Source organism: Lagopus muta, chromosome 5 (assembly GCF_023343835.1).
Source record: "Lagopus muta isolate bLagMut1 chromosome 5, bLagMut1 primary, whole genome shotgun sequence".
NCBI lineage: Eukaryota > Metazoa > Chordata > Aves > Galliformes > Phasianidae > Lagopus > Lagopus muta.
The window spans coordinates 56,458,443-56,484,178 of NC_064437.1; the positions used below are offsets into that span (position 1 = coordinate 56,458,443).

General features: G+C 41.0%; 1 protein-coding gene across 1 annotated transcript; it reads left to right on the forward strand.

Moving 5' to 3' along the window:
• Positions 1-5,290: 5,290 nt before the first annotated feature.
• On the forward strand, positions 5,291-25,319 carry SMC3 (structural maintenance of chromosomes 3). The gene is made up of 29 exons (XM_048946177.1): positions 5,291-5,511; positions 7,627-7,702; positions 8,346-8,384; positions 9,104-9,171; positions 9,533-9,604; positions 9,780-9,859; positions 10,353-10,431; positions 10,999-11,116; positions 11,261-11,436; positions 11,630-11,710; positions 12,041-12,205; positions 12,770-12,891; positions 13,300-13,513; positions 15,122-15,225; positions 15,437-15,536; positions 15,989-16,149; positions 16,755-16,896; positions 18,069-18,219; positions 19,066-19,218; positions 20,251-20,402; positions 20,613-20,771; positions 21,469-21,576; positions 21,918-22,026; positions 22,500-22,747; positions 22,831-23,043; positions 23,713-23,904; positions 24,071-24,248; positions 24,638-24,744; positions 24,841-25,319. The coding sequence occupies exons 1-29, from the start codon at positions 5,497-5,499 to the stop codon at positions 24,910-24,912; spliced, it is 3,654 nt and encodes a 1,217-aa protein (XP_048802134.1). The 5' UTR covers positions 5,291-5,496; the 3' UTR covers positions 24,913-25,319.
• Positions 25,320-25,736: the final 417 nt, after the last annotated feature.

Sequence of the window (25,736 nt, forward strand, 5' to 3'; positions counted from 1 at the left end):
GCTCAGCCTCATGGATATTCCTTCTCTGAGGACACTTTGCAGCTATCCTGTCGCAGGGTGTAAGGAGAAGAGCACTCCTGAGAGTGCTTTGTGGGTTGAATGCTGAGCAGATTCACCCGGCTTGAGCCAAGGGCTACTGTAACCCTGGTGGGCTTCTGTTTTGGGCACCTGGCTCCTGGGGTGAGAGTTCAGATCAGACAGATGGACACAACCCCAGGCGAGCTGGGAGTGCTAGAGCTGAAGGACAGGCTGACTGTGCCTCTCAGGTAGCTGGGCCTGGAGAAGGAGAAGGGATGTCAGGAATGAATTGCTGATGGTTTGGCAGAAAATAGGGACTTAAGTAACCCTAACAACAAGGTGGATGCCAAAGCAGTGTGATTTTTAGACATCTGAAAACGTAAGGGAAAGATGTTGTACACTCAGGCGAAGCTTTGATTAGAGCTCCTCTTATGGTCCCTGAATCAAAAAAGACGAGAAGAAATAACACAGCACGAGGGGATTTTTTTAGGTACTGCTGCCCATGTAACTTCTGGGTCAGGGCTGTGCTGAGCTGTGAACATCACTCATGTTGCCCCACTGACGCCCCAATGGTGCTCCCTTATGTCCTGAGTATTCTGGTGTCATTCAGGAGCTGACTCTGCTGCCTGGTGTGGGCATGTATTGAACAATGATTGTGCCACTTAGCTTTAGTCCAGAGCTTTCTAACTTGCAAAGAGCAGCACTGTTGCTCATTCCATCTCTGCTTTCCTGCCTTTTCTCTCTGTCTCTGAGACAAACAAACCTCTGAAAAACCTGCCACAAAGAAAAAATATCTTGATGCTTTATGTGGTGGCAAATCGGACTGTGAAAAGATCTGGGGTGGGGGCGGACGGGTGGGTGTTGTCCTCAAGTGTCCCTGTCACTGCTTTTAATCCTCGTGATTCCTGGTGGGATTTGCAGCCTGTGCTGCTTATGAAGACTTCTCCAAACAGCAGAATCTATCTTGTGGCAGAATCTGTGCTTTGCAAGTACCCACATACACTGTATGTAGCTCTCCTGAACTCCTGGCTGCACAGATTGGGGGCATGGATTTAAGTCTGACCCATCACACTCAAGTAAAAATCGCCCACTTGTGTGCCTATGTTCAGACCCTGAGCACCACTGGGTCAGCACTGCTTCTTAATTTCATCCTTCCTGGCGATGAGATTTTCAGGAAACGAAGCCTGAATGAACAGGGCATTCCACAGGCATTGGTATTTGTGTGTTAAAAACAACACTTGCCTTGCAGGGAAGTCAGGGGACCAAATGTGCCCCATTACAGGGCTGAAACAGGGGAAGCTGCAGGTGGGGTGGATCTGACCCTTCGTCTCCACTTTTCACAGCTCTGTGCTAATTGAAGAGGAGATGAGGTGCCAGCTCACTCTCTGGAAAGAAAGCAGCAGGAACCAATTTCAAGAGCCACATAAATATGGAAGTAGGATTTTTTTGGCGTGGGAGGTGTTACCAGCACCACACATTATGGTTCCATGGCTTTATCACACCGTAGGCTTTTATCGAGACATGAGTAAGTTCTCTAAATAAGGAATATGAAAATAGCTTGTGAAATAGGTTGAGTCATCAGAGAAAATCAAATGAAGCTTTGACATCAGGGCCTCAGTTGTAAAGTCCTACTGTGTTCTATAGTTTGCATTATAAACTATGGAGTCATTTCAATCTGTTTACTTCAGCTTCAAAATGCAAAGCACTCTGCCATCTCCCTGACTGTCAGCTTTACCAAATGGGTGCATTTTTCTGCTGCTGGCGGTGCTTCATCTCCTGCCCATGAAAACTTGCAGAGAATGTAAAGGTTACTGAGAGAAATGGCTTCTGTGGCTGGAGCTGGGATGCTTGGCAATTTTTTTAGATTCCTCTTGTTATTAAGGAGGATTTATGGCCCCTAGATATCCTTTTCAAGTACTAGCTTCCCTCGTGGAAGTCCCTGGCTGTTGTTTGTAGCTTCTGGCAATCCGGAATTGGAAAGAGGGCCATTTTCCATGCTGTGTTTTACTGAACTACTCACATCAGTAAAGTTATTTACATGAGTAAGAATTCATCAGGCTTAAGTCTCCAAATGAACCGATGGTGTAGTTTTTCATCCTTTCTCTCCCTATAAATGGGGGTTTATTTCTGTCACACAGATACTCCGTTTCTGAGACTCCTTTGTAGAACAGACAGTGGTTGCTAGTGAGTCATCCCTCCTATTAAATTGCCCCTCCATCACGAGCTGCCTGCAGGCGGTGCTCCGAAGTCCATTGACTGCAGCAGGAGGATGGCTCCCAGACACAAAGGGTGCTGGATGGAGCCCTAGGTGAATTTTTATTTGAAATCTGTATTTTAATGAACCATTTGTTCTTATTGGAGCTAGCATCGCTACTGCGTTGGAATGGAACATTGAGGTCTACAGGACTAAAACTGGGACAACGGGTGTATCCTACCTACTATAATGCCTCCAGTCATGTTAAGTCAAGTTAACTGGAAAATCAATTGACATGAATTCCAGCATGACCATTAGCTGCTATCCAGCTGAGCCCAGAGAGCCTTGCCAACAAGAAGCAGATTTCTAGCAGGGATAGAGCAGAGCTATGCATGTTCGTCTCCTAGAGATGCCTTCCACCCGTGGTCTCCTTAGCAATGTTCGTGTTGCCCCAGGCAATTACTGTGGCTAACAGACAGCCCAGGGGTCAGGTGCTGTGGGCTGGATGTGGGCTTTGCCCTTGGCTTCAGAGGGCGAGTGATGTAGTTGGCTCTGTACACCTCTGCTGGTACAGTTATTATTTGTCAAATCCTAAACAAAGTGAGAGAGACCTGAACTGACCATGCTGACCAAGAGGATCCCTGAGGTACACATAAAAGGATTGTAGCAGAGAACTGTTTTTTCCTCATCAAAGCTCATTTCTCCTGCAGAGAATGTTACTGCTCTGCTGCTACAAAGCAGATCTTTGCTGTTGTGGCTCTGCTCATGCAAGAAGCCTTTTGCTGCTTGAGTAGACTTGAATTTCTTTCTAAGCCTTTCTTGCAGGCTGACCCGTATGTCTCTGCCTTCTATCAGGTATGGTGATATCGATCTCATCCTGAGAAATGCATACAGCTTTTTTCACATGTTTGCAGTGCACCTTTGGGCAAAGGATGCCCTAAACACGGTCTTGTTACCATGATGTATTTATTGTATTTTGTGGTTAGGAGGCCATCTGTTCTATAGTACGTATTTGTTTTTTCCTCAGGCTGTAACGTTGCACTTAGTTAAGACCAACTAGAGTGGGGAGGGAATGATGGCAGCCCTGGGTGAGTGACAAGAAATCAGTGCACTGCAGAGCGCTAAAGCCATGGCTCGGATCTCTGAATGCAGCTGCAAAGAGCAGATGGCTTTCTGGCCAGCAGCACAACGGATTGCATGCAGGCGGTTATGCCGAGAGAATCGTTCAGGGGCCACTGGTGGGGGAACAGGGTGTGCTGTTTTGAGTGCTGCCAGATGACTCTGGACAGGTGGGATTACCAAACCCTGCTGCGAGTGGGCTTGCTTTGCTGGGCATGTCTGACATCTGAGGGGAGGTGCATGAGTGTGGGAAGGCTGGGAAGGAGGGGAGAGCAGAAAGCTTCTCTTGTGGCACTGCCCTGCTTGGAGCTTATGCTCATGGCACCTTGGGGAAGTTGGTACATCTGTTCCCATGATTGGCTGAGTTGCAAAGATGTCTCTGCTGATTGCAGCACTATTCTCTCTGTATAGGAGAGTAGAAGTGGGAGGAGCAGAGAAGCAAACCTGTCTTTTTTAATTGTTCAGTGGAGGAAGGGGCAGGAAGGAGAAAAACGAAAACACCACCAAATAATTAAAAAATATATATATCACTTGGGTTTTAACCAATTTAAAAGATTTTAACCCACCAGCAATGTGAAACAGTGCCAGAATTGGCACTGCTTGATCAGCCTATTGTATCTCATGTAAAAATATTAATTAGAGTTGATTTCGTATGTTGAATTGCTGAGGAGAAACCATCACGGAATCACAGAATGGCCAGGGTTGGAAGGGACCTCAAGGCTCATGAATCTCCAAGGGATGTCAGTGTTACAGCTAGCGTGCTGCGGGCAGCTGCTGATCAATAACCTGCGGCCCTCTGTCCCAGTACGGCTGTCCGTCTGTCTGAGCACCAAGCCAGCAAACTGCCAGGAGGCGGCGCTCAGCGCTGCGCTGTGATGGTGGCTGAGCTGCGAGGCTGGTGAAACTCGGCGACAGCGAATAGCTTCCTTGTGACGGCAGGGCAGGAGAGAATGGTGGAAGGAGCTCAGCAGGTATCCATCCCTGCTGTACCTGTTGTAAATAACATCTAGAGCATGTTGGTTTGCTTCAGTGGCAGTTTCTGCAATTCGAGCCATTTGAAGTTTCTTGGCCTCAGTATTCATTCTTGTAAAGCATAAAGAGAAACTGGGTTAAAAGGCAGGTCTCCCAAACTACTTCCTACACTGCAGCCTTCTAATTCCTCTCCTTGTTTTGCCCACAGCATGGTGCACCTGTGAACCGTATCGCCTTGATGTCACTGCCCTTCCCTAGGGGCCGATGCCTCCTGAATTGGAGATAGCAAAGTGCTACATTCTGCTACTTAGGTACGTTAACAGTGCCTTACGTAATGGGGTTATTTCATTGGTAGCACCCAAACGGGCACACTACTTGGAGACTGTAGGCTTTGGGCAGTCAGTGCTCCTCAGCCTTCGCTTTATTTCAGCAGCTTATCGAGGAGTACGGCAGAGCTGTCGCTCACGTTCCATGCTGCTCACGCCGGCTGAGGGCGCGCCGGGCAAAACGGGGCGGAAAAGAAGCAGAAAGCGGGCAAAGGGCCCCGAGTCTCCACTGAGGCGGCTCCGGCCGTCGCAGCGCCCCCTGCAGGCGGGCGGCCGCACCACGCCAGCTCTGCGGCGCGGCCCTGGCCGTCGCAGCGCCCCCTTCAGGCGGGCGGCCGCATCCTTCCCGCCCGGCGGCGCGGCCCCGCTCGCCTCGCACTTGCCTTTGGCGCCCAACCCGCCCCCCAGCGGGAGAAACCACGTTTCCGAGCTCGGTGGGGGGATTCGTGAGGTGAGAAGGCCAGTTTCGAACAGCTGCTCCGCCTCAGAACCCGTTGAAAGGCTAAAGAGACATTAAAATCGGTTAAAAAAGGGGCAATATTTTAGCGTCCGTTGCTCGGCGCCTTCTCCGGCCGGAGAGGGGTGCGAGTTCTTCTCCACTCTCTCCCTCCGCTCCGTGCCGAATGGTTCGCGCCGGGACGGGCTAGGGGTGGCTCCGCCGCCATTTTGTTTCGTGAGGGGTGAGCGGGGCTCCGCGCCGAGCTCTGTGTGGCGGCCGGAGGTCGGGAGGAGGAGGCGGCGGAGGCCCGGGGTCGCGCCAAGCCGTCGTGCCGGGAGGAGGCGGTGCGGGCGGCTGCGCGGCGGCGGCAGCAGCAGCAGCAGCAGCAGGAGGCAGCGGGGCGGCCGCCTCCCCCATCCTCGGCAGCCATGTACATCAAGCAGGTACGGCGGAGGAACTCCGGCCGCCGGCATCGCGCGGCCTGCTGCGGCCTGCCCCGCGCAGAGGGTAGGCGGGGGCAGGAACGGGCACCCTACGTTCAGACTGTGTTTGGAAGCACGTGTTGTGCATGGGGATCAGGTTTTCATCAATTGTTTGTCGACATGAGAGTGTTTGCAGGTGCCTTCTGGTAACGTTATAGTACATCTAGTTCAGATGCGCATTTAATATATGATGCATATTGCTTTAAATACTTCAAATAAGAAAAAAAATATATTCTACAGACTTGTACTGCACAAAAGTAAACGGCAGTAAAAATGCTCATAGTCTTAGTAAGCCCAAATGAAGTCAAAGTTAGGTGCACCACAAGCACTGGTGTTCTAGGAGCTATAGAAGAGCACTGCAGTCCAGCCGGCTGTTGGGCACGATGGTCCTATGTGGGTCCCTTCCAGCTCGGGATATTTGTTTGATTTGAAGTCAGACACTCTAGAGAAACCTGCCTGAAGTGGGGGAAAATGCTTTTGGGAGTCTGCCAGTATTATTCTTCAGAAGCATTGCCCTGGGTATGTGGGCGGAAAAAAGTTGTAGCTGTATAGCAAATAATGATTGGTTTTTCTTTTTTTTTTTTTTTGGTAGAGCTACTCAGGTGTACTTGAGAATAAAAGATATAAATTATTCCAACCAGAACACTTTTATACTAAGCTAGCCTCCCAGATTTTTTTTCCCATTCTTTTAATTTTTATTCTTGAAATCTGCTGAACTGGGAAACAGAATCGTTCACAAGCTTCTTACAGTTTTTCTTTTATAAACTGGAATGAATGAATGTGGCTTCTGTTTTTCTTTTTGAAAGCCATTGGTACCAAGGCAGAGCTTACTGTCACTGTGAGGATCTCCCACGTACTTCGTCCAGTACTTATATGGTTGGGGGTCAGATCCTCTGTGAACAGCCACAGTGTTTGAGTAGTCATCAGCTCAGCCAGTTCACGGTCCAAAACCTGCTTTCTATACTTTGATCCAAATACTGAAATCCTTGATTACTTTTAGTAACGTTACCTTAGATTTAAACCTGAATACAGTGCAGGTACAGAATTTCATTTTGCTTTCTAAACTTAAGTGGTTATATTGTTGAGAAATCTCATAACGTGTTTTGCTCTCTTTCTAGACAGTAATTCTTCCTTTATGTTAGTTTTGATGGCGAAACATCAATGATGTTTTAACGAGATCTGGTGGCAAAAAGCTAAGGAAGGGCAGAAAGACTGAATGTCAGTTCTGGTTCATTTGTAAGTGGTCTTTCTAAAAGGTTTGCAGCTTTTCAGGTGGCTGCTCACATCTTTCTGATGTCCGACTGAGCAGAGGAAAGCTGATGTACAGTCTTTCAGCACAGCTTTGATAATTGAAAAGAGTTGATTAATGCTGAGCTGTGCTGGAAGCTGGTTTTGCTGCTACGTGGAACTGAAGTATTTAGATGCAGGCATTGTAGATTAAAATTGGATAGTTGTACTTCTAGACTAGTACTTGCTGCATAGCTCTCTAGCCAAATTGTGTAGGTTGTATATGTTTGTTTAGGAAGTGAATTCAACAGAACCAATGTTTCTGCCTTTCACTTTCTTTGTTTTACTGTGCAGCCTAAAAGATAAGTCTGTCTTGCTCCTAGAATAGGTAAAGTCTGGTATCGTGTCTTTGCAGTTTGTAACTGCTCTACTTGAAGAATTGCAAGTAGAGTTGTTAGGCTGAATGTGGATAGTGTTATCCTAATGGGGACGGGTTTATAATCATTTTATAAGTGCATGTTAACATTGGACGGTATCTTTCCTGTATGTGATACTTGATGCAAATGCTTCTCTTAGTGTAGATTGCTATGAAAAGGCTACAGGAGCTCTCTTGTTCACCGTGCTTTGACCTAGATATTACCAGCATCTTTTATGAGCAGGGAGAAAAATCTGTCCATAAAATGGTGGAGGGCCAAGTCTCAGAATACAGGATGCTGGTCTTGAGCTCGAAAGTTGACAGGGTTAGGGAAAAGATATCAAGTGTATCATAAGTGATGTGAGCATTCTGTAACATCTTCAAGTTTAGAAGGTGGTTAAGAGCAGAGGTAATTCTGTCGCTTTACTCCATAGGTAATCATTCAGGGCTTTCGAAGCTACCGGGACCAAACCATTGTGGATCCATTCAGCTCAAAACACAATGTCATTGGTGAGTTCCAGTATCTGGTTTTTAACGCTAATTAAACTTGCATCAGATCATGGTCAAATTACTCCTTAACAGTTTGTTTATGTTCTTTCTACATCTGATTACTTTTCTGCACTGGAAGCTGCTTTACAGTCATCTGTTAATTTCACAAGGTGTATTCCAACATATTTACAGCAAAGTATTCTACCATTCATTTTTACTGTGACAGCAGAATGATTCTGTAGTAATTGAGTGAGAAGTGAACTGTGAGCACCTTTATGTGTGCCCAGTGTTTTTGAAAGGAGAGAAAGAAACCTGGTTTCACTGTTGTTTGCCTTTTTAAAATGGTAATCCCAAATGTGCCAGGGGGTGAGTGAAGCTGAGAGGCTTTGAAGGCAATACGGTAGCAATAATTAATGCAGAGAGCATGAAAAGCCTGGGATGTTCCTTTCTAGAAGGGAAGCTGTTTTGAAGTTATACAGCAAATGTTGGTCTTAAAGATGGGGCATTGAGCCTTACTAAAACATCAGAATATTCTTAAACCTTAATTTTTTGAATAGAAATTGTATTTTTCTGGTCTTTTTGAAACATTTCTGAATTTGCATGTGGATTGTTGAAGTTCATTGATTTCAATTTGTAGCTATATACTTTGTGTTTTAATTTTCAGTGGGAAGAAATGGATCAGGAAAAAGCAACTTCTTTTATGGTAAGGATTGATTTCTTTATAGAATATTGAGATAACGGTAACAGTGGTGGCTTCTTTTGTTTGTTTTGTGTTGGAGTAGATCTACCAAATGTTCTTCCTTAACAAGGAGTGGTTGTGACTTGACAAAGATAAAAGATCCATCTTAATGCACATATTACTTCAGGTTTTTCCTCACTACTCGGTTTCTCTTAAGAGTCTTCTAATATTTGCAGTTCCAAAAAGGGATCTACAAGAGGAAACTGATTTCCAAATATTACCCATGCTGGAAACTGTTAGTAGTATTTACAGTTACTTTAGACGTTCTTAGTGGCTAAATTTATGGTATAGCTTTTAACACATGATTATGATGGGTATTTTGTGGAAGTGTCAGTGGTGGAGAACCAGAGAGGCACGGTGGAGATACTAGACGGTAGCTGTATGAATTGCTGAGTGCCAAGTATTTTACTGCTGTTTTTAACCTGGCTTGTGACTCCTTGCTTGTTGAGTCCTGTTAATGCTTATGCAAAGAACAAATGGGATATTGACAGTGAGAGACTGGAATTCTAGCATACAGCTGGCTGAGTGATAAAGATCCAACAAATTAAGTTTTTTGGGGGGTGAGGAAGAGAGCACTGAGATACGTGATTGTACTGTGTAACAATATGTTTAAGTTAGAAACTGCTGCATATCTGCTAAAGGAAAGAATAAATCTTCTGTTTTATTTTTTAATTTTATTACAGCAATTCAGTTTGTCCTCAGTGATGAGTTTAGTCATCTTCGCCCTGAACAGAGATTGGCTTTGTTGCATGTAAGTGGAGGTGTATGACAAGAAGACAAAAGAATGAGCTCGTGCATTTTAGTCTTAGTACACAAACAGTGAAATGCTGGCCTGAAGTTGCTTTGGAAGCATTTGTAAACTTTTTTTGTTACGTTTGTTGCTTCCCTTCAGTAAAAGAGAAGCCATTACAAAGTAATACATTATTATGTAGGCGGTTGACGCATGCGTGTGAATGTCTGTCCAGGATTTTCAGAAACAAAACGTGTGTAGTGTGTCTTATGTAGATACTCCTGACTCTGAAATGTATGGAAGGAGATGGGAAAAGGGGAGGTGGATGGACTGGATTCCCTCATCAGAAGGTTCTTCTGACCAAAGTCATCTTGTTTCTTAGGAAGGTACTGGGCCTCGTGTTATTTCAGCTTTTGTGGAAATTATCTTTGACAATTCGGACAACAGGTTACCGGTAAGTGAACTGCTTCCCTTACGGGTCCTCGCTTCAGACTCAGTATCTCAGTAGTATAAAAGCAGTTGGGGTGGGAACTGCTTTTGAGTTAGCTCTGGTAAAAAGCACTGTAAACATTCTGGATTAGTTACACCTACTGCAAGCACTGAAATTTACTGGACTTTCTTTTCTTGAGATTGATAAAGAGGAAGTCTCACTTCGCAGAGTCATTGGAGCCAAGAAGGACCAATATTTCTTAGACAAGAAAATGGTGACGTAGGTACTTCTTTCCTTGAGCTCAATAAGCTGGGTAGTATTTCTCCAAAATTCTGTAGTCGTATCAAACTCTTGCATCTCTAGCCTGAAAGAAGTAATACTAACTTAGTTGTATAATACAAGTAATGATAATTTGACAGCATTTGCATCAGTCCTTGTGAAATAGACAGCAGGATTCTTTGGATTTACAGTTAAATCCATTCATTAAAGTATGTTTAACTCCTTGTTTAGTATTTTTGGACTTGTTTTAAAATATAAGAAATGCCAAACTTTAGATGTCTCAAGGAAGGGTAGGAAACAACCTGCCTTATTTGCCTCCTCTTTGCAGTGAGGTTCTTCTTTCTTCATCTTTTTCTTTCCCCAAGACTATATTATTTTTGGGTGCTGCCTTCCCTATTCCAGACCCCCACTTCCACCTCTCCCCCCTTTCATTTGATGGTGAATGTCACTTTTGCTTTAAGTGTTTTTTAATAGATTCACAATAATATTTCAGGAAAAATGATGTAATGAATCTTCTTGAAAGTGCTGGATTTTCTCGCAGTAATCCGTATTATATTGTCAAGCAAGGGAAGGTAAGAGTCTTTTTCACATAATGGAAGAAACAACTGTCAAAAATTATATGCATTTTTGATGACAAAGTTGAGTTACTGCAGTAGAATGCCAAAACTTAAATCTTTTCTTAGTTTGTGGGGGAGAAAAAAAAAAAGTGAGTTTTACCTTGATTTTGTGTGTCTAATGAGTATTCCATGGTGTGACTTGTTTTAATATTTTCTTTTTTAGTGTAATGGTGATTACACTAAATCATTTGATTTAGTGTAATCTAATGATTTTCATGGAGGCATTTAAACTGACTGAGATAGCATCAAGATTTAAAAGGCATACTTAAACTTTTCTAAACATATTTTTGATGTGGTAAAATTCTCTGAAGTTTTTATAATACTGGAACTTGGAGTTTCAGCAAAAACTGGTAGCATTTGAGAATCAACAAAATTAATTACAAACAGAATCCTAGCTATCCTAAGGTAATGGTCTGAAACGGAAAGCAGCCTGGTAGATTCCTACACATCCTTCCTTGTTTGATCTGTTGTACTAAGCCTTATCAGAGAAGGATATTGAAATCATAAATCTTGAATTGTTAGATCAACCAGATGGCCACAGCTCCTGACTCCCAAAGGCTGAAGTTACTAAGAGAAGTGGCTGGTACCAGAGTGTACGATGAACGAAAAGAAGAGAGTATTTCACTGATGAAAGAAACAGGTAAGAATACCTGCTGAGCAGTGCTTCACCTTTTCTTATCTGTAACTTGACAAATAATGGCTGTAGGAGACAGAGTAGCTTTAAAAGTGTGGGAATGTGTTACAATGTTTAACTGAACTTCTTGGCTTGTCTTGTTTTTTAAAGAGGGTAAGAGAGAGAAGATCAATGAGTTGTTGAAATACATTGAAGAGCGGCTTCACACGCTTGAAGAGGAGAAAGAAGAGCTGGCTCAATACCAGAAATGGGATAAAATGAGGAGAGCATTAGAATACACAATTTATAATCAGGAGCTTAATGAAACGCGAGCTAAGCTTGATGAGGTAAAATGCTTTGTCTACTACTAAATATAACACAAGACATTCTCTTGCTTTTTACTGATGTTTGCTTGCATTCAGTGTTAAAATCCCGCAGTTGTCTTTCATCAGTTCAACGTGCTGTTCTTGCATTTCTGAAACTGGAATTTTACTAAAGCAGAATCTTGCTTGTTAAGCTACTTGCTGTATGATCCTGCAGCTTTCTGCCAAGCGGGAGACAAGTGGAGAGAAGTCCAGGCAGCTGAGAGATGCACAGCAGGATGCTAGAGATAAAATGGAGGTAAAAATACTTAATAGAGGGGCTTTTTAAGGTTTTTCCTTTACTTTGTATTGCTTTATTTTTTTCATAGCATAAACATTTGATGTAAATCTAAATTTCGACACAGAATCCAAAGTTCATTGACTTGAAATGAGAAGAGCTCTTGCATTTGGAGCTTTAACCTATAACTGTAAAAACATGTTACATTTAACCTATGCCTTCATCTTGTTTGAAAATGGGAGAAATTGATTATACTTAGCATACTGCATTGATCTAGATAATGCTTGCTGAGAGTAGGATAGTGTCACATGCACACGGTGCTTAAAATGCTGTATGCTTAAATTTGCATAGGAAATAGAACGGCAAGTTCGAGAACTGAAGACAAAGATTTCTGCAATGAAGGAAGAGAAAGAACAACTTAGTGCTGAAAGACAGGAGCAGATTAAGCAGAGGACTAAGCTGGAACTTAAGGCTAAAGATCTGCAGGATGAATTAGCTGGCAACAGTGAGCAAAGGGTACGTAACAGTGACATAATCTAAAATGTAATGGATTCGTGGAAGTCTGCTTGTACACTGAAGGCTTTTTTGGCCTACATTCTAGGTGGGTTTTTGTTTGTCTTTAATCTATAGCCTTTCATTGTTTGGTAAGCCATGCAGGACAGATATCTTGGGGTTTTTGGCTTCTAGGGGATGTAAGCCAAGTTCTAAGTTCAGATCCTTTATTTATCATCCTGAGTGTTACAGAACCAGGCACCTTCAATTCTCTCAAACTCAATTGCTGCAAGTGTTGAGGAGGTTGATTTTTCTTTATAGTGTTAACTTGGACTTTGTTGTTCAGCCCTTGAGGACCTTCCATACTTGCATAGTTTAGCTTCCTAAGAATGCTTAATTTATCTTTACTGTTCTGATTGGAAATGAATTTACTTCTGTTGAGTGCTTGAAAGAATGTAGTATCACATTAGCATATCTATCTTGCATTTTTACAATTAGATTATTCTTTAGTGTTGTGTATTTATCTAAAGATATTAGTAGAGTTTCTTTTACTATCTCATTTTAATTATTGCTTTTTTTCACTTTCAGAAAAGGCTGTTAAAGGAGAGGCAAAAGCTTCTTGAGAAAATTGAGGAGAAACAGAAAGAATTAGCAGAAACGGAGCCGAAGTTCAACAGTGTAAAAGAGAAAGAAGAGAGAGGAATTGCTAGGTCTGTAGTTCTGCAGTGAGGGGAGTTGAGCATTATAGAAAGAGCCATGATACTAGCAGAACAGATGTGCAGTATATTTAAGGTTTTATTAAATATTTGAGGATGGAGTGGTTATAGATGCTCTCTATTTAAATATAAGCCTCATTTCGTGTTGGGTATTGAACTGGTGGGGAAATCAGTATTCAGTGAAGTTAATTAACCACTCTGTGGAGTTCTATGAACTTGCTGTTTTATGAAGTCTTCTGCATGATTGTCTTGTTCATACTATGATGCTTTTCTTTTTATGACTGCTTTAACTAGAGCCTGATTTCACTGTTTTGGAAAATTCTTATGGTAATTAACAGCGCTTTTTCTTCATAGATTCAAGAGTTCTTTGTAATGCAACACTTCTTCCCCTTCTCAAAATAGACTTGCACAGGCTACGCAGGAAAGAACAGATCTTTATGCAAAGCAAGGTCGGGGAAGCCAGTTCACATCCAAAGAAGAAAGAGATAAGTGGATAAAGAAAGAACTGAAGTCTCTAGATCAAGCAATCAATGACAAGAAGCGGCAGATTGCAGCTATACACAAGGATTTAGAGGATACAGAGGCAAATAAGGAGAAAAACTTGGAACAGTACAGTGTGAGTTCTCATCTTCATTCTTCTCTCAAAATACTGAGAAGTAATAAACACTCAATCTAATTTTGGACAAACTAATAAAACTTAGTGCCCCAAAGGACGATGCAGCTCTCTTTCTGGGTGGGATCTTTAGGGGGGGGGAAAAAATGTAGGTACAGTTTTGCTTTTTTTTTTTTTTTTTCTTAAATACCCACAGATGACTCTGAACCTCCCTTTGGCACTACTTCAAACTTTGCTATGTACATTTACCTTCTGATTTTTTTACCCAAAATGTTTGGCCTGAGTTCTCAGAAAGAGACACAGCTGCCTTGCTTTTGTCTGTTTTGGACATGGCTGTTCCATAGAGATGAATGTTAGGTGTTTTAACACTCTTTAGGGGAAAAGGAGAGAACAGGATCTTCTAAGCTCTGCTGCCAGCACTTTGCCTTTGCACCACAATTGCAGTTTTGTAGTTAGGAGTTGAGACCCTTTTTCCTGAAAGAAGGTTATTCTCTCAGTATTATCTGCATAATTTTTAGATTCTGATATCTGTGTGTTCAGAAGCAGCTCTCACTTCAAATAAAGCAGAGATCCAGAAATATCACTTCAGCTGGAGCTGCATGAGTAAAAACCCCTTTGCTTAGAGTAGGAGAGCATCCAGTGCCAGTGCTGCTGCACTGCATGTGCTGATTGATGGGCATGTGCAGTGTTTGTCTGATGAACTGAAATTCAGGTCAGCCTGGGAGAAATGCAGGAATGTAGCTGTACAGAGAAAACAGTGTTCTGGTGAAATAAGCTGTATGAATGATGTATGCATTAGCTGAATGATGAATCTATCAGTTCATGTATGAAAGAACTGATGCTTACCATAGGCTGTCTATAATGATATTACATGGCTCAGTAAGAAGCATTATGTAGAACTGATGTTAATTTTTGTTCTTTTCTACTGAAAGAAGGCTGCTTTATGCACAGGCTAAGAATTGCATAGCATGTTGTTGTTCAGAAGGAGGTTGTCTCAAGTGAAACTTCATGTTGCATTGGAAAAACTTCTGGTTTTGAGCATGTTACTAGTCCTGTAGATAGATAACAGTGCAAACATGAACTAGGTGCTAGCCCCAGCCTGCTTTGAGAATGGCAGATGTTGAGTGAGTGAGGGGAGGGGATCTGTGCAATAGCTTAACAGCGTGCTTTTGGCAGTAGCTGTGGTAAAACACAAAGCTGTGGTAAAGCAGGAGAGCAGGCTAGAATTTTCACTACTAGCAGCCTGGGATGAAAGACTAGTATGTATGTTCTGATCAGAAGTGTTACTTCAGAGCATTGTTACACGTGGCTGTTGATGGTAGTAGCTGTTTTGATGCAGTTTCTTACCATGAGCTGGTGAGCTGTTTCACTGAAAAATGCCCAGGTGCACAGCTTGTCTGTGCCTGCTTTGTGCCTGTTTTGATCCCCGTGTCTGCACTACTTACTTGCTGACACAGTGCTTTTGTAATTTGTAAATTGGTGGGAAAACTTTGTAGGAGCTGTTTCTGAACTCTGAGTGGTAGTTAAGCATTGAACTGGGAGGGGGGAGGGAGCATAAAAATTGTAACTAAAGAACGCTGCAGTTTCATAGTCATCTTTTCTTTATGTTAGAAACTGGACCAAGATCTTAATGAAGTGAAGGCTCGTGTTGAAGAACTGGACAGAAAGTACTATGAAGTGAAAAATAAAAAGGATGAACTACAGAGCGAAAGAAAGTTAGTAATTAATTGAAATATGTCTGAACCTCACTTAATGTGAAGGACCCCAACTGTCTAGTTGTTAACATGGCATGTAGGTATGTTTTTAAATATAGCCATGTATGAACTTCTGTACTTAGCCCTTCTGTTCGATTAGCAGCTGTTAGATTAAAAAAAAACTTCAGACTTCATTCACCCCTAAAGTACTTGAACTGTGGTTGTTGTGCAGTTATCTGTGGAGAGAGGAGAACGCAGAGCAACAAGCTCTTGCTGCTAAGCGGGAGGACCTGGAAAAGAAACAGCAGCTTCTCAGAGCAGCAACAGGAAAGGTAGGAGGCCTTGTGTTTTTTGTTGTAACTTCTTTTGTAAGCTTTTTTTTCCCCATTCCTAAAGGAAAAGTGGTAGTACTCTTTTGAAGTTATTTCCTTTGCTTGCGGGCTTACTATCTTTACTTAAAATAAGGCAATCTTCTATGTAAGCTGTTCTACAAATACTTTCAGCTCTAGAAGTATTTTGAAATTCATTTTGTAAGCTTAAGGTATTAGAGGAGAGGTGAGAAGATGAGGTAGAAACGGAGAGCTTACCAAATTCCTTTTGATACTTGTTCTAAAAAAGCAATCTACCCTGAATGTAGTACACTCAGCTTTTTTTTAGGTATGTTCATTAGTCAGCAGCAGTTTGTCAAGAAAGATGGTTACTGCTCTTTAGAAGTTGAGGATAAAGCTGATACTTTTTTCTAGACCTTGTAATTGTGGTGCAGTAATCATCTGTGCTTTAACAGGCCATTTTGAATGGTATCGACAGCATAAACAAGGTTTTGGAGCACTTCCGTCGAAAAGGAATAAACCAGCACGTTCTGAATGGCTATCATGGCATTGTGATGAACAACTTTGAATGTGAACCAGCTTTCTACACGTGTGTTGAAGTTACTGCAGGGAACAGGTAACTGCATACTCTTCAGTGTTACCTTGGTGCAGTGTTACAAATGCACCTGTGCTCGTTCTATCTGAAATATTAGTTACTTTGCCTCTCAGTCTTGAGCTCTGGTCCTTATTCATCCAGCACTGTTGCGTGGCCTCGTCGCACTTTCCCTTCAAGAAGGGACTAAGAATCCTGCAGATTTTAGAAGCATATTCTAACTTCTCTTAATCTTGTTTCAAGGTGGGTACTGGGGGAGGGAGTGGGTAGGCAGATAGGCCCAAGAGAGATGCTCCTGATGCTTGCAAGGAATCTCCTGGTGTGGTGCATTCTATGGTAAGTAATGCTGATGTTTCAATAACAGTAGGAGTTTTTTTTCACTTACACTAGAAAATCTTATATATTAGGGTTATCTCTAAATAGCCAACGGCTTTTTAAAAGCTATGTAGTTCTAATAAGAGTACCATCTGCTTGCTTTGACAGCAGTGCTTAAAAGCAGTAGAGCAAATGCAGCTTGGCTTTATAGTGACAGGTAATGCTACCTGAATGCTAAATGTTCTCATTCAAATGTTTGTTCTTTTGACACATTGAAGATTTTTTTTTCTTGTTTTCTGGGGCTTGTTAATTAGGTTATTTTATCACATTGTGGATTCTGATGAAGTCAGTACAAAAATTTTAATGGAATTTAACAAAATGAACCTTCCTGGAGAAGTTACATTCCTCCCACTGAACAAGCTAGATGTTCGAGATACTGCTTATCCTGAGACTAATGTGAGTGTTCATTTTGAACCCGTTTTCTCCATAAATATAAGCCTTTGTTATTTCAACTGTATTGCCTGCCAGTTTCTTTTGTCGGATGTCTGCAGTTAAATACTGCCATTAATTTATTGCTTCTCAAGGTTGGAAACCCTTCTGTTGGAAAATGCTTTGCTACATGCTGTATCTTCTTCAAAGTTAAACTCCACCTGCAGAGTACGTGGGTGATAATATAGCAATAGGAAGTTCTACAATCTGATAATAATTGTATGAATTACTAAACTTGAATTCTTTAGCTGAAAGATTGCCATGGACAAAAGCTGAAGGGAAGGATAGTGTTGTGTTGCAGCTGTGGAGACTTTCTCAGAGCTGTTGGGACTGACTTGTGTTTGATATTTTAAAAAAATCTTTAGTGACAGCTGTTCTAAAAGTATCTTTAAAATGTATTTCAAGAAAGAATCTGCTCTTACTGGACACTTAGTGAACTGTTTAAATATAATGACTTCCTATGACCTTGTAGTAGAATAAGTTCTTTAAAATTTCCTTTCCTGTCCCTTTGCCCCTCAGGTATACATAGGAAAAAAAGATAAATAGAAAAGAATGAGTCTATTGTGTGCCTATTTGGGAGGGCTTTACCAGCAAAACTGTATGAACGTTTGTATTCTGTTTGCCATGGAAGACTCTTCCTTGGTGGATTTCTTTTTATTTGCAGCCAATTAATGGTAATTGTTGAAATAGTTTCTGTAATGTAATACTCAGATACCCAGCAGACTCCTAGCTGCCCTATTAATGCTCAAGCCTAGCTGCTAAAAACTAAGCAAAATCTTGCTGTTGATTTCCATGCAACGTCTGTATTGCCTGTTTAATCAGAGTATCAGCCCCTTGTGCATTTCCAAAGTCATCATTTGCAATGTTGTGCTTTGAGTTTGGAGTTTGACATTGTCTAAATAGTGATATATGGAGCTCCAGAAGTCTTCATTCCAGAAGTCTGATTGTGAATGCATGCATTCATCTTCAGTGAATCTGAGATATGCTTAACTTTCAAGAATGTAGTGCTATAAGGCAGTGTATGATGTTCTTACTTTTGACGTGGTTTCTTTATTTTCTAGGGCTTGCTTGAATTAGTTGCAATATGCTTGATCTGTTTGTGTCACTGCACTGTTTCATTATAACCACTGTCCCTTCAGGATGCTATTCCTATGATCAGCAAACTGAGATACAATCCCAGATTTGACAAAGCTTTCAAACATGTGTTTGGAAAGACTCTGATTTGTCGTAGCATGGAAGTATCTACCCAGCTGGCCAGAGCTTTCACTATGGATTGTATTACCCTGGAAGGTAAATGTTGCAATTAGATGAATTACTTACTGGAAAAGTGGGATCCTTTGAAGAGTGAGACTCATTATGCTTAGTCTGTCAGTGTTATCAAAATAAGACTATGTCTCAGCTACATTATTTTGAATACACAGCTACACTTGGTTAGGTGCAGTACTAAAAATGCAGGATTTCCTCACAATTATTTAATCATATTACGATGTAAAAGTTAGTAGCTGTATCTCCATCCTGACAACTGCAAGGTAGATAGTTTGTGTTCACCTTCTTTCAAATTCAGAAGGCCTTTGTTCTCCTGAAGTATTCATGATTTATTCCACCAACTTAAAGCAGCACTGAGGGTTCAGATGTGTGGCTTTAATTACTGATAAATGCAAGATGTTTTTTCTGCATACCAGGTGCATTTACACAGTGTTCCCTAAAGCATCTTTTGACAGTGGCCTGTTCCTGCAGTTCCGATTCTGTGCAGGTTTACTATTTATCTCTTTCTCTGGAAGGCAATCTGAAAACTGTCCTAAGGGACGAGGGAGAAATAAAGCAGAATCTGTGCCTTGTAGAGCAGGGCTTCTTTTTTTTTTTTTTTTTTTTTCTTAAAGGAGATAGTAGCAATCTGTGTTGCTGTTGAAGAATGAAATATACTTTAAATGGAACACCAAAACAGCTACGTCACCAATTACAGAACTTTACGTAAAGTCTTCACTGTAAATAGCAACTTCTTATACTGATGCAGCACTTGTTTAGCTTAGCTGAAATGTTCTAGTCATACTACCAAACTGTACTACAGAAACTGCTCCAGATACCACAGAGAATAAATGATGTGCTACTTATAGTCTTGTTGTGCTGTGCTCTTAGGTGATCAAGTCAGCCATCGTGGTGCTTTGACTGGTGGTTATTATGACACAAGAAAGTCTCGTCTTGAATTGCAAAAAGATGTTAGAAAGGCAGAAGAAGAACTTGGTGAACTTGAAGCAAAACTCAATGAAAACTTGCGCAGAAACATTGAAAATATCCTTTTGTTTCTTTTGGGAAAGGTTGTGTGATGATAAAGATTGCATTTTGCAGTTACAGTACTGGGTGAAAAATAGGATTCTTAATGCTTGTAGATGTTACAAGTTAGCTGTGGCATTTGTTTCGACTGTTCTTTGTGCTGCCTGGTTCTGTTAGTTACTGTAGGGACAAAATATAGGTATGTTAAATCATAACCTTCAGGCCTGGTTTTCCTTTTGAGGAGGGAACTGTAGAGGATGTCTGTAGGGAGCTCCTTCAACTGATGGCTGAGGGCAATGCCACGCGAGGGTTTCTGTGGTAGATCAGCAATTGTAACAAGCGTTGTTACCATATGTGACAGTGAGTTTTGGAACGTAACGCAAACAATCCCAAGACACTTAGAAAGCAAAATCTCTTTGTCCATTCCTGCTAACTTTCTGTTCTGTATCTGATTCAGTTTTCCAGAAGTGTTTTACGATGGGGTACCATGTTCTGCTGTGGCCTCTGCTTTTGGGAATTGTTTGGCTTTTAGTGCTTCTGTGTTGATGTCTTGTTAAACTGTGCATTTGCAGTAGGAGAAAGTAGGAGTAGTCATGTTAGCAGTTCAACAGAAATTAAAATTCTCTGCGAGATCTGCACTGTGACTCAAGGTGTTGTATCACAGTTGTTCTGGAAGATCATGCCTTTTGTCTCAGACTTGACTGAGAGTTGATTTGTATTGGTCTAATGTTGATTTTTAAATGAGGGCATCTGCTCTTCTATATTTTGTAAGGCAGAGTTCTCCATACAAGTTCAAATGAATCTATTCGGAGTCCCACGTTGTGAAAGTAACAGTAAATGAATCTCTTCTGGTTTGCTCTTGGCACTGCTAAGGGTCAGGAAGTCACTCTTGCTGATTATTCTTCCTGTACAAATGCTGATTATTTCTCCTGTACAAATGATTATTTTGATTCATCTTATCAGGGCAACAGGATATGGCAAAAACTAAAAGCTAAATATACTATTAGGTATAAAATGTCTTTTTAAAGAATTTTCCTTAGCCCACAGAATGGATTAATAATGAGATTGACCAGCTGATGAACCAAATGCAGCAAATTGAGACACAGCAGAGAAAGTTCAAAGCCTCTCGGGACAGTATTCTGTCAGAAATGAAAATGCTGAAGGAGAAAAGGCAGCAATCTGAAAAGACATTTATGCCTAAGGTACTGTGAAGTGATACTGAAATCAATTACTGCTTTTATATTACTGTTTTATTGGCATTATTGATGAATTTGCTTTCCTTTCTGGTTGACTGAAATATGAAAAGATGATTAGAGATCTGACACAGCCCATATTTGCATAAACATAGAAGTAATGTTCATAAATCTGCAATCTGCTCCAAGGAATTACTCTGTCTAATCTTTATTTCACAGCAACGCAGCTTACAGAGCTTGGAGGCAAGTTTACATGCTATGGAATCGACTAGAGAGTCACTGAAAGCAGAGCTGGGGACAGATCTGTTGTCTCAACTCAGTCTTGAAGATCAGAAACGTGTGGATGCTCTTAATGATGAAATTAGGCAACTGCAACAAGTAAGATAAAATGAAAGTGTCCTGCAACTGAATGTGATACCTTTTCTTCCCAGTAAACTTACTTTGGTCCTTTATGTGAAGAGTCAGCAGTGATGAATGTGTTGTAACTGAGCAGTGTTTTACCAGTAGTGGCCTGGGATGGTTGGAGTTTTTGCATTTGCAAAACTTATCTGCAGGTTTTTCTCAAATGCTGGGTGAATTTTGCTAGCTATGTTTTGCTGGGATTACACTCCTGTAGTGCTGGAATTGTCACCATTTCCTTGCTTCTACTTCTGAGCTTTGCAGTAATTAAGTTCAAAATAGGTACTGTCTGAAGGGTACGATGCATGACGTGGGAAACTGAAACGATACTTTTAGGCTTATGGTAAATAAGGCAGTTCTGAGTTTCTTGCTATGTTTGCCACATGTTGTTGGAAAAACACTGTCACTGTACTCTTTTAAGCTCTTAAGAAGTGTGGATCCATGTGCTAGTACAGTTCAGGAAAGTTACAGATCTTTGTGATTGTCTTGACACTAGATAGCCTGCTAGCAGTGAATATCTCTGCAGCTATTTCTACCTGCTATAAAAACAGTGACACTCCAAAAATGCCTAATATTTTTGTGCAGAGTTCTGTCAAGAGTGGGCTTTATTGTGAGTGTGTAGTTGGATTTTAGTTAATGCAATAAATATCCTGTCTTAATTATTATTATTTTTCAGGAAAATAGACAGCTTTTGAATGAGAGGATTAAACTGGAAGGCATCATAACAAGAGTTGAAACGTATCTGAACGAGAATCTGAGAAAACGCTTAGACCAAGTGGAACAAGTAAGGATTTTCTCTAAAATGAGTTTATGCATTTTATTTCCAAAGCTGTGACGTGTTGTTGATGGGATAAATATGTATTCATCACTTTCTGTAATTTGTGGTGTTTCTTGCTTCCCTGTATCCAAACTGAATTACATGTTATGCTTGAACTTCAACAACAAAACTCTTGCTCTGTATGCACTGTTTTTGTGTAAGAAAGGCTCCATAATGATGATCTGGTAAAAGATGAAAATACCTTTAAGATTTTGAAAATAACTGTATGTAGAACAGTGGAAGCTGTCTGGCTTATGCTTTCGTTCCCTTCCTTGCTGAAGCTTGATGGTTTTTGCTTTGTCCTGTAGGAACTGAATGAGCTCCGAGAAACAGAAGGTGGCACAGTTCTCACTGCCACGACATCAGAACTTGAGGCTATCAACAAACGAGTGAAGGATACACTGGCACGCTCAGATGGTTGGTAACACAGTTTTTTGCAAAGAAAAATCTTCAGTATTTTGAATGTTCACACACAGCACGAAGTGAGAAGTAGCAGTAAGTTCTGAACATGCTGTAGTAGTTACATAGTGCATAACAGGTGTTTTGGAAAATCCAAAAGACAGAAGCAAGATTTTGTGCAAATTGAAGTGAAAGTGTCTGCAAATATACATTGGAACATCCAACAGAGTTTTGGCATCAGGCATAATATCTGAAGCAGCGTTCATACACAGCATGATTTTGTATAGCTGTTCTTGAATTTCTCCTAAACTGTCTGAAACTTCAGTTATGTCAAATAGGAAATGGCATCTGTGTGGATCACCATAACTTTGGCTTCTCTTTCTTTTCTTCAACCATGTGACTTCTCTGAAGGAAGAGAGGAAATTTCAGCTTTTTGTCTTAGTGCAGGCATGTGGGCGTAACCATTTTGTGCTTTTTCCCCAATACTTCAGATCTGGATAATTCTATTGACAAAACAGAAGCGGGAATTAAGGAACTGCAGAAGAGCATGGAACGCTGGAAGAACATGGAAAAAGAGCATATGGATGCCATTAACCATGACACAAAAGAACTGGAGAAGATGACTAATAGGCAAGGCATGCTCCTCAAGAAGAAGGAGGAATGCATGAAGAAAATCCGAGAATTGGGTTCTCTTCCACAGGAGGCTTTTGAAAAATATCAGACTCTAAGTTTAAAGCAGGTAATAAATGTGCTTGTATTCATGTTATTTATAAGCAAACAGATGTGAAATATTGGTTCCATGTATGTCTGTTTTCCCCACAGTTATTCCGCAAATTGGAGCAATGCAATACAGAACTGAAGAAATACAGTCACGTTAATAAAAAAGCTCTGGATCAGTTTGTGAATTTCTCAGAGCAGAAGGAGAAACTAATAAAGAGACAAGAAGAGCTGGACAGGGGCTACAAATCAATCATGGAGCTGATGAACGTGCTAGAGCTTAGAAAATACGAGGCTATTCAGCTGACTTTCAAGCAGGTAACAAAATGGCGACAGTGGGAAGGACTGGAATGGAAATGAATAGCCTTACGTAGCTGCTGCTTGGGAAGAAACACAACTAAGTAGAGCTGTCATGTATTAATAGGCACATCATGGCACTTGAGTTTCGTGTGATTAATACTATCAAAAGAACAAGCTGACATCTTAAATGGGTGCTGATCTCGACGGTGTTACCTTTCTAGCTGTTCTTTACACCATTTAAATGCTTCCTTTCTGATAACTCTTTGTCCTGTGTAAAACCCCTTCTGGGGAAGGTCTGGTGATGATCTATTGTAAATCCATTTTCCATATTTTAGCGAAGTCTTCTAATGTTAGCAAAGGGTCTGAACTGCAGTGTGTGTCAAGTCTTCTTCTGAAGCTCATCCTCTTAACTGACATCTCGTCCGAAGCTCACCGAAATAAAAATCAAGCTTGCTTTTGCTGTTTTCTATTTTAATTCTGCCACTTTGAAGAAAAAAAATGAAAACTACAAAAGCAGTTGGTCTAAAAACGTGATTTAAACCAAGCTTTGTATTCACGTTTCTCTCTTACGCTGGTGCTTAAATTTAAATGTGGATATCCCTACTTAAAAACAAATACTTGAGGTGTGTAAAAACTGCTCTTGTTTGCACTTGATTTCATTATGTAATAATGATTGTTTCCTTTAAGGTGTCAAAAAATTTCAGTGAAGTATTCCAGAAGTTGGTCCCTGGTGGCAAGGCCACGTTAGTGATGAAGAAAGGAGATGTGGAAGGCAGTCAGTCCCAAGATGAGGGTGAGGGCAGCGCTGAGAGTGAAAGAGGATCTGGATCACAGAGCAGTGTGCCATCTGTAGACCAGTTCACTGGAGTTGGCATAAGGGTAAGGAGGAATATGTGTTCTAGCACTCTCAGCAGTCTTTGAAATTAAGGTTAAACTATGTATTTTAATAAAGTCAATGTGAACCAATCTATTTATTTGCTGTAATAGCAAGTGATGTTGTGGAGTAGTATTTTGAAGTCATCTTCCTGTTGCCCTGTTTCCTTAGGTATCATTCACGGGGAAGCAGGGTGAAATGAGAGAAATGCAGCAGCTTTCAGGTGGACAAAAATCCCTGGTAGCTCTTGCCCTGATATTTGCTATCCAGAAATGTGATCCAGCTCCATTTTACTTGTTTGATGAAATTGACCAAGCCTTGGATGCTCAGCACAGGAAAGCTGTTTCAGGTACCTTACTCATCTTCAGCGTGCTTGAAGTGACTGTGTGACTTACAGTACCTGACCTCTCAGGTGCGAGGCACTCCTTGATGTATCTCATCACACGTTGGAATTTACCTTTGTGCTTCCCTTTGTTCTTGAAGATGGGCTTTGGGTAGAAGCTCAGTACTGGCACATAGGGCAGCTGAGGAGTTACAAACTTTTTATGGTATAAAAAGTTTAGGTGAAGCCTGGAATTTATTATAGTATATAAATGTGGTGTGGGTTCGTTCTTGATTTCTATTTTATTTTTAATTAACTCTCATTTTAAGTAAGGAATAGTAAACTGTCTTCTGTTCAGACATGTCTTGCTTAATTAGAAAGGTGACATTAGTGAAGATTTCTTATATTCTTTTTAGATATGATCATGGAATTAGCTGAACATGCTCAGTTCATCACAACAACTTTTAGGCCTGAATTGCTGGAATCAGCTGACAAGTTCTACGGTGTAAAATTCAGAAATAAGGTAAACTTTTAGCTAGTCTTTGTTGAAAACTTTATCAAGCTCTATTTTATTCTGTAGAAAGGGACCTGTAATAACTGCTGTGTTTTGTTCCACCAGGTTAGTCACATTGATGTGATCACAGCAGAAATGGCCAAAGACTTCGTAGAAGATGACACCACGCATGGTTAAACAAAACTGTATTTACTGCTTGTCTGGAAGATGTGTATAGTGTGATGTTTATGCCAGGGAACTGTAAATTAAAAATATGAAGCTTTTAGTCCTTGTTTAAAATAGTTTTTGAACATACATTTTAACCAAGACCCCAGAAGACTTAGTTTCAAAGAAGCTTGGGTATCCGTATGGTCTCTGTTGCTGTATTTTATAAGATGATTGTTAATGTTACCTTTATACAGTACCTGTAGTTTACAGAAGTTTATTCTCTTCCGTCAAATCTTTTGTAAAGCGTCTGTTGCTGTTTTAAAGCTTTTCAGAAAGTGCTAGCTCTGCCTTCCTTCCTAAGTATACTTTTACCATTTATATTGCCTCACAATTCTTTTTAATGGCTTCAATTAAAATGATTGGTTTTATCGCTGTAACTCGTGTACAGGTGTGTGTTGACTGTCTGAGGATTCCCCTGGAGCAGTCCATGTCAGTCCTAGGGAGCTCTTGAGAAGTATGAGACAAAGCTGTTGTTTCAAGTAATTCATACTTTCCCTTTGGCACTCTGGCCAATACAGCAATTCCACATTCCATCATCCCAAATGACCAGAATTGCTTGTACCAGGCTGTCAGTCAGGAATCAAACCATGAGTTTTTTCCCTCTGCCTAGAATTCGGACAAAGAACTGTCAGATGATCTGCTGTGCTATTCTGAACAAAAACTAAGACCAGATACTTCTGATTTAAAATAGCAAAGGCATTGAAAAAAAAAAAGAAAAAAGGTTGCAATTGTGTGTGTATATATTCACATAATATATAAGACACTTTCTTGTACTGTGTGAAGTTGTATGATAG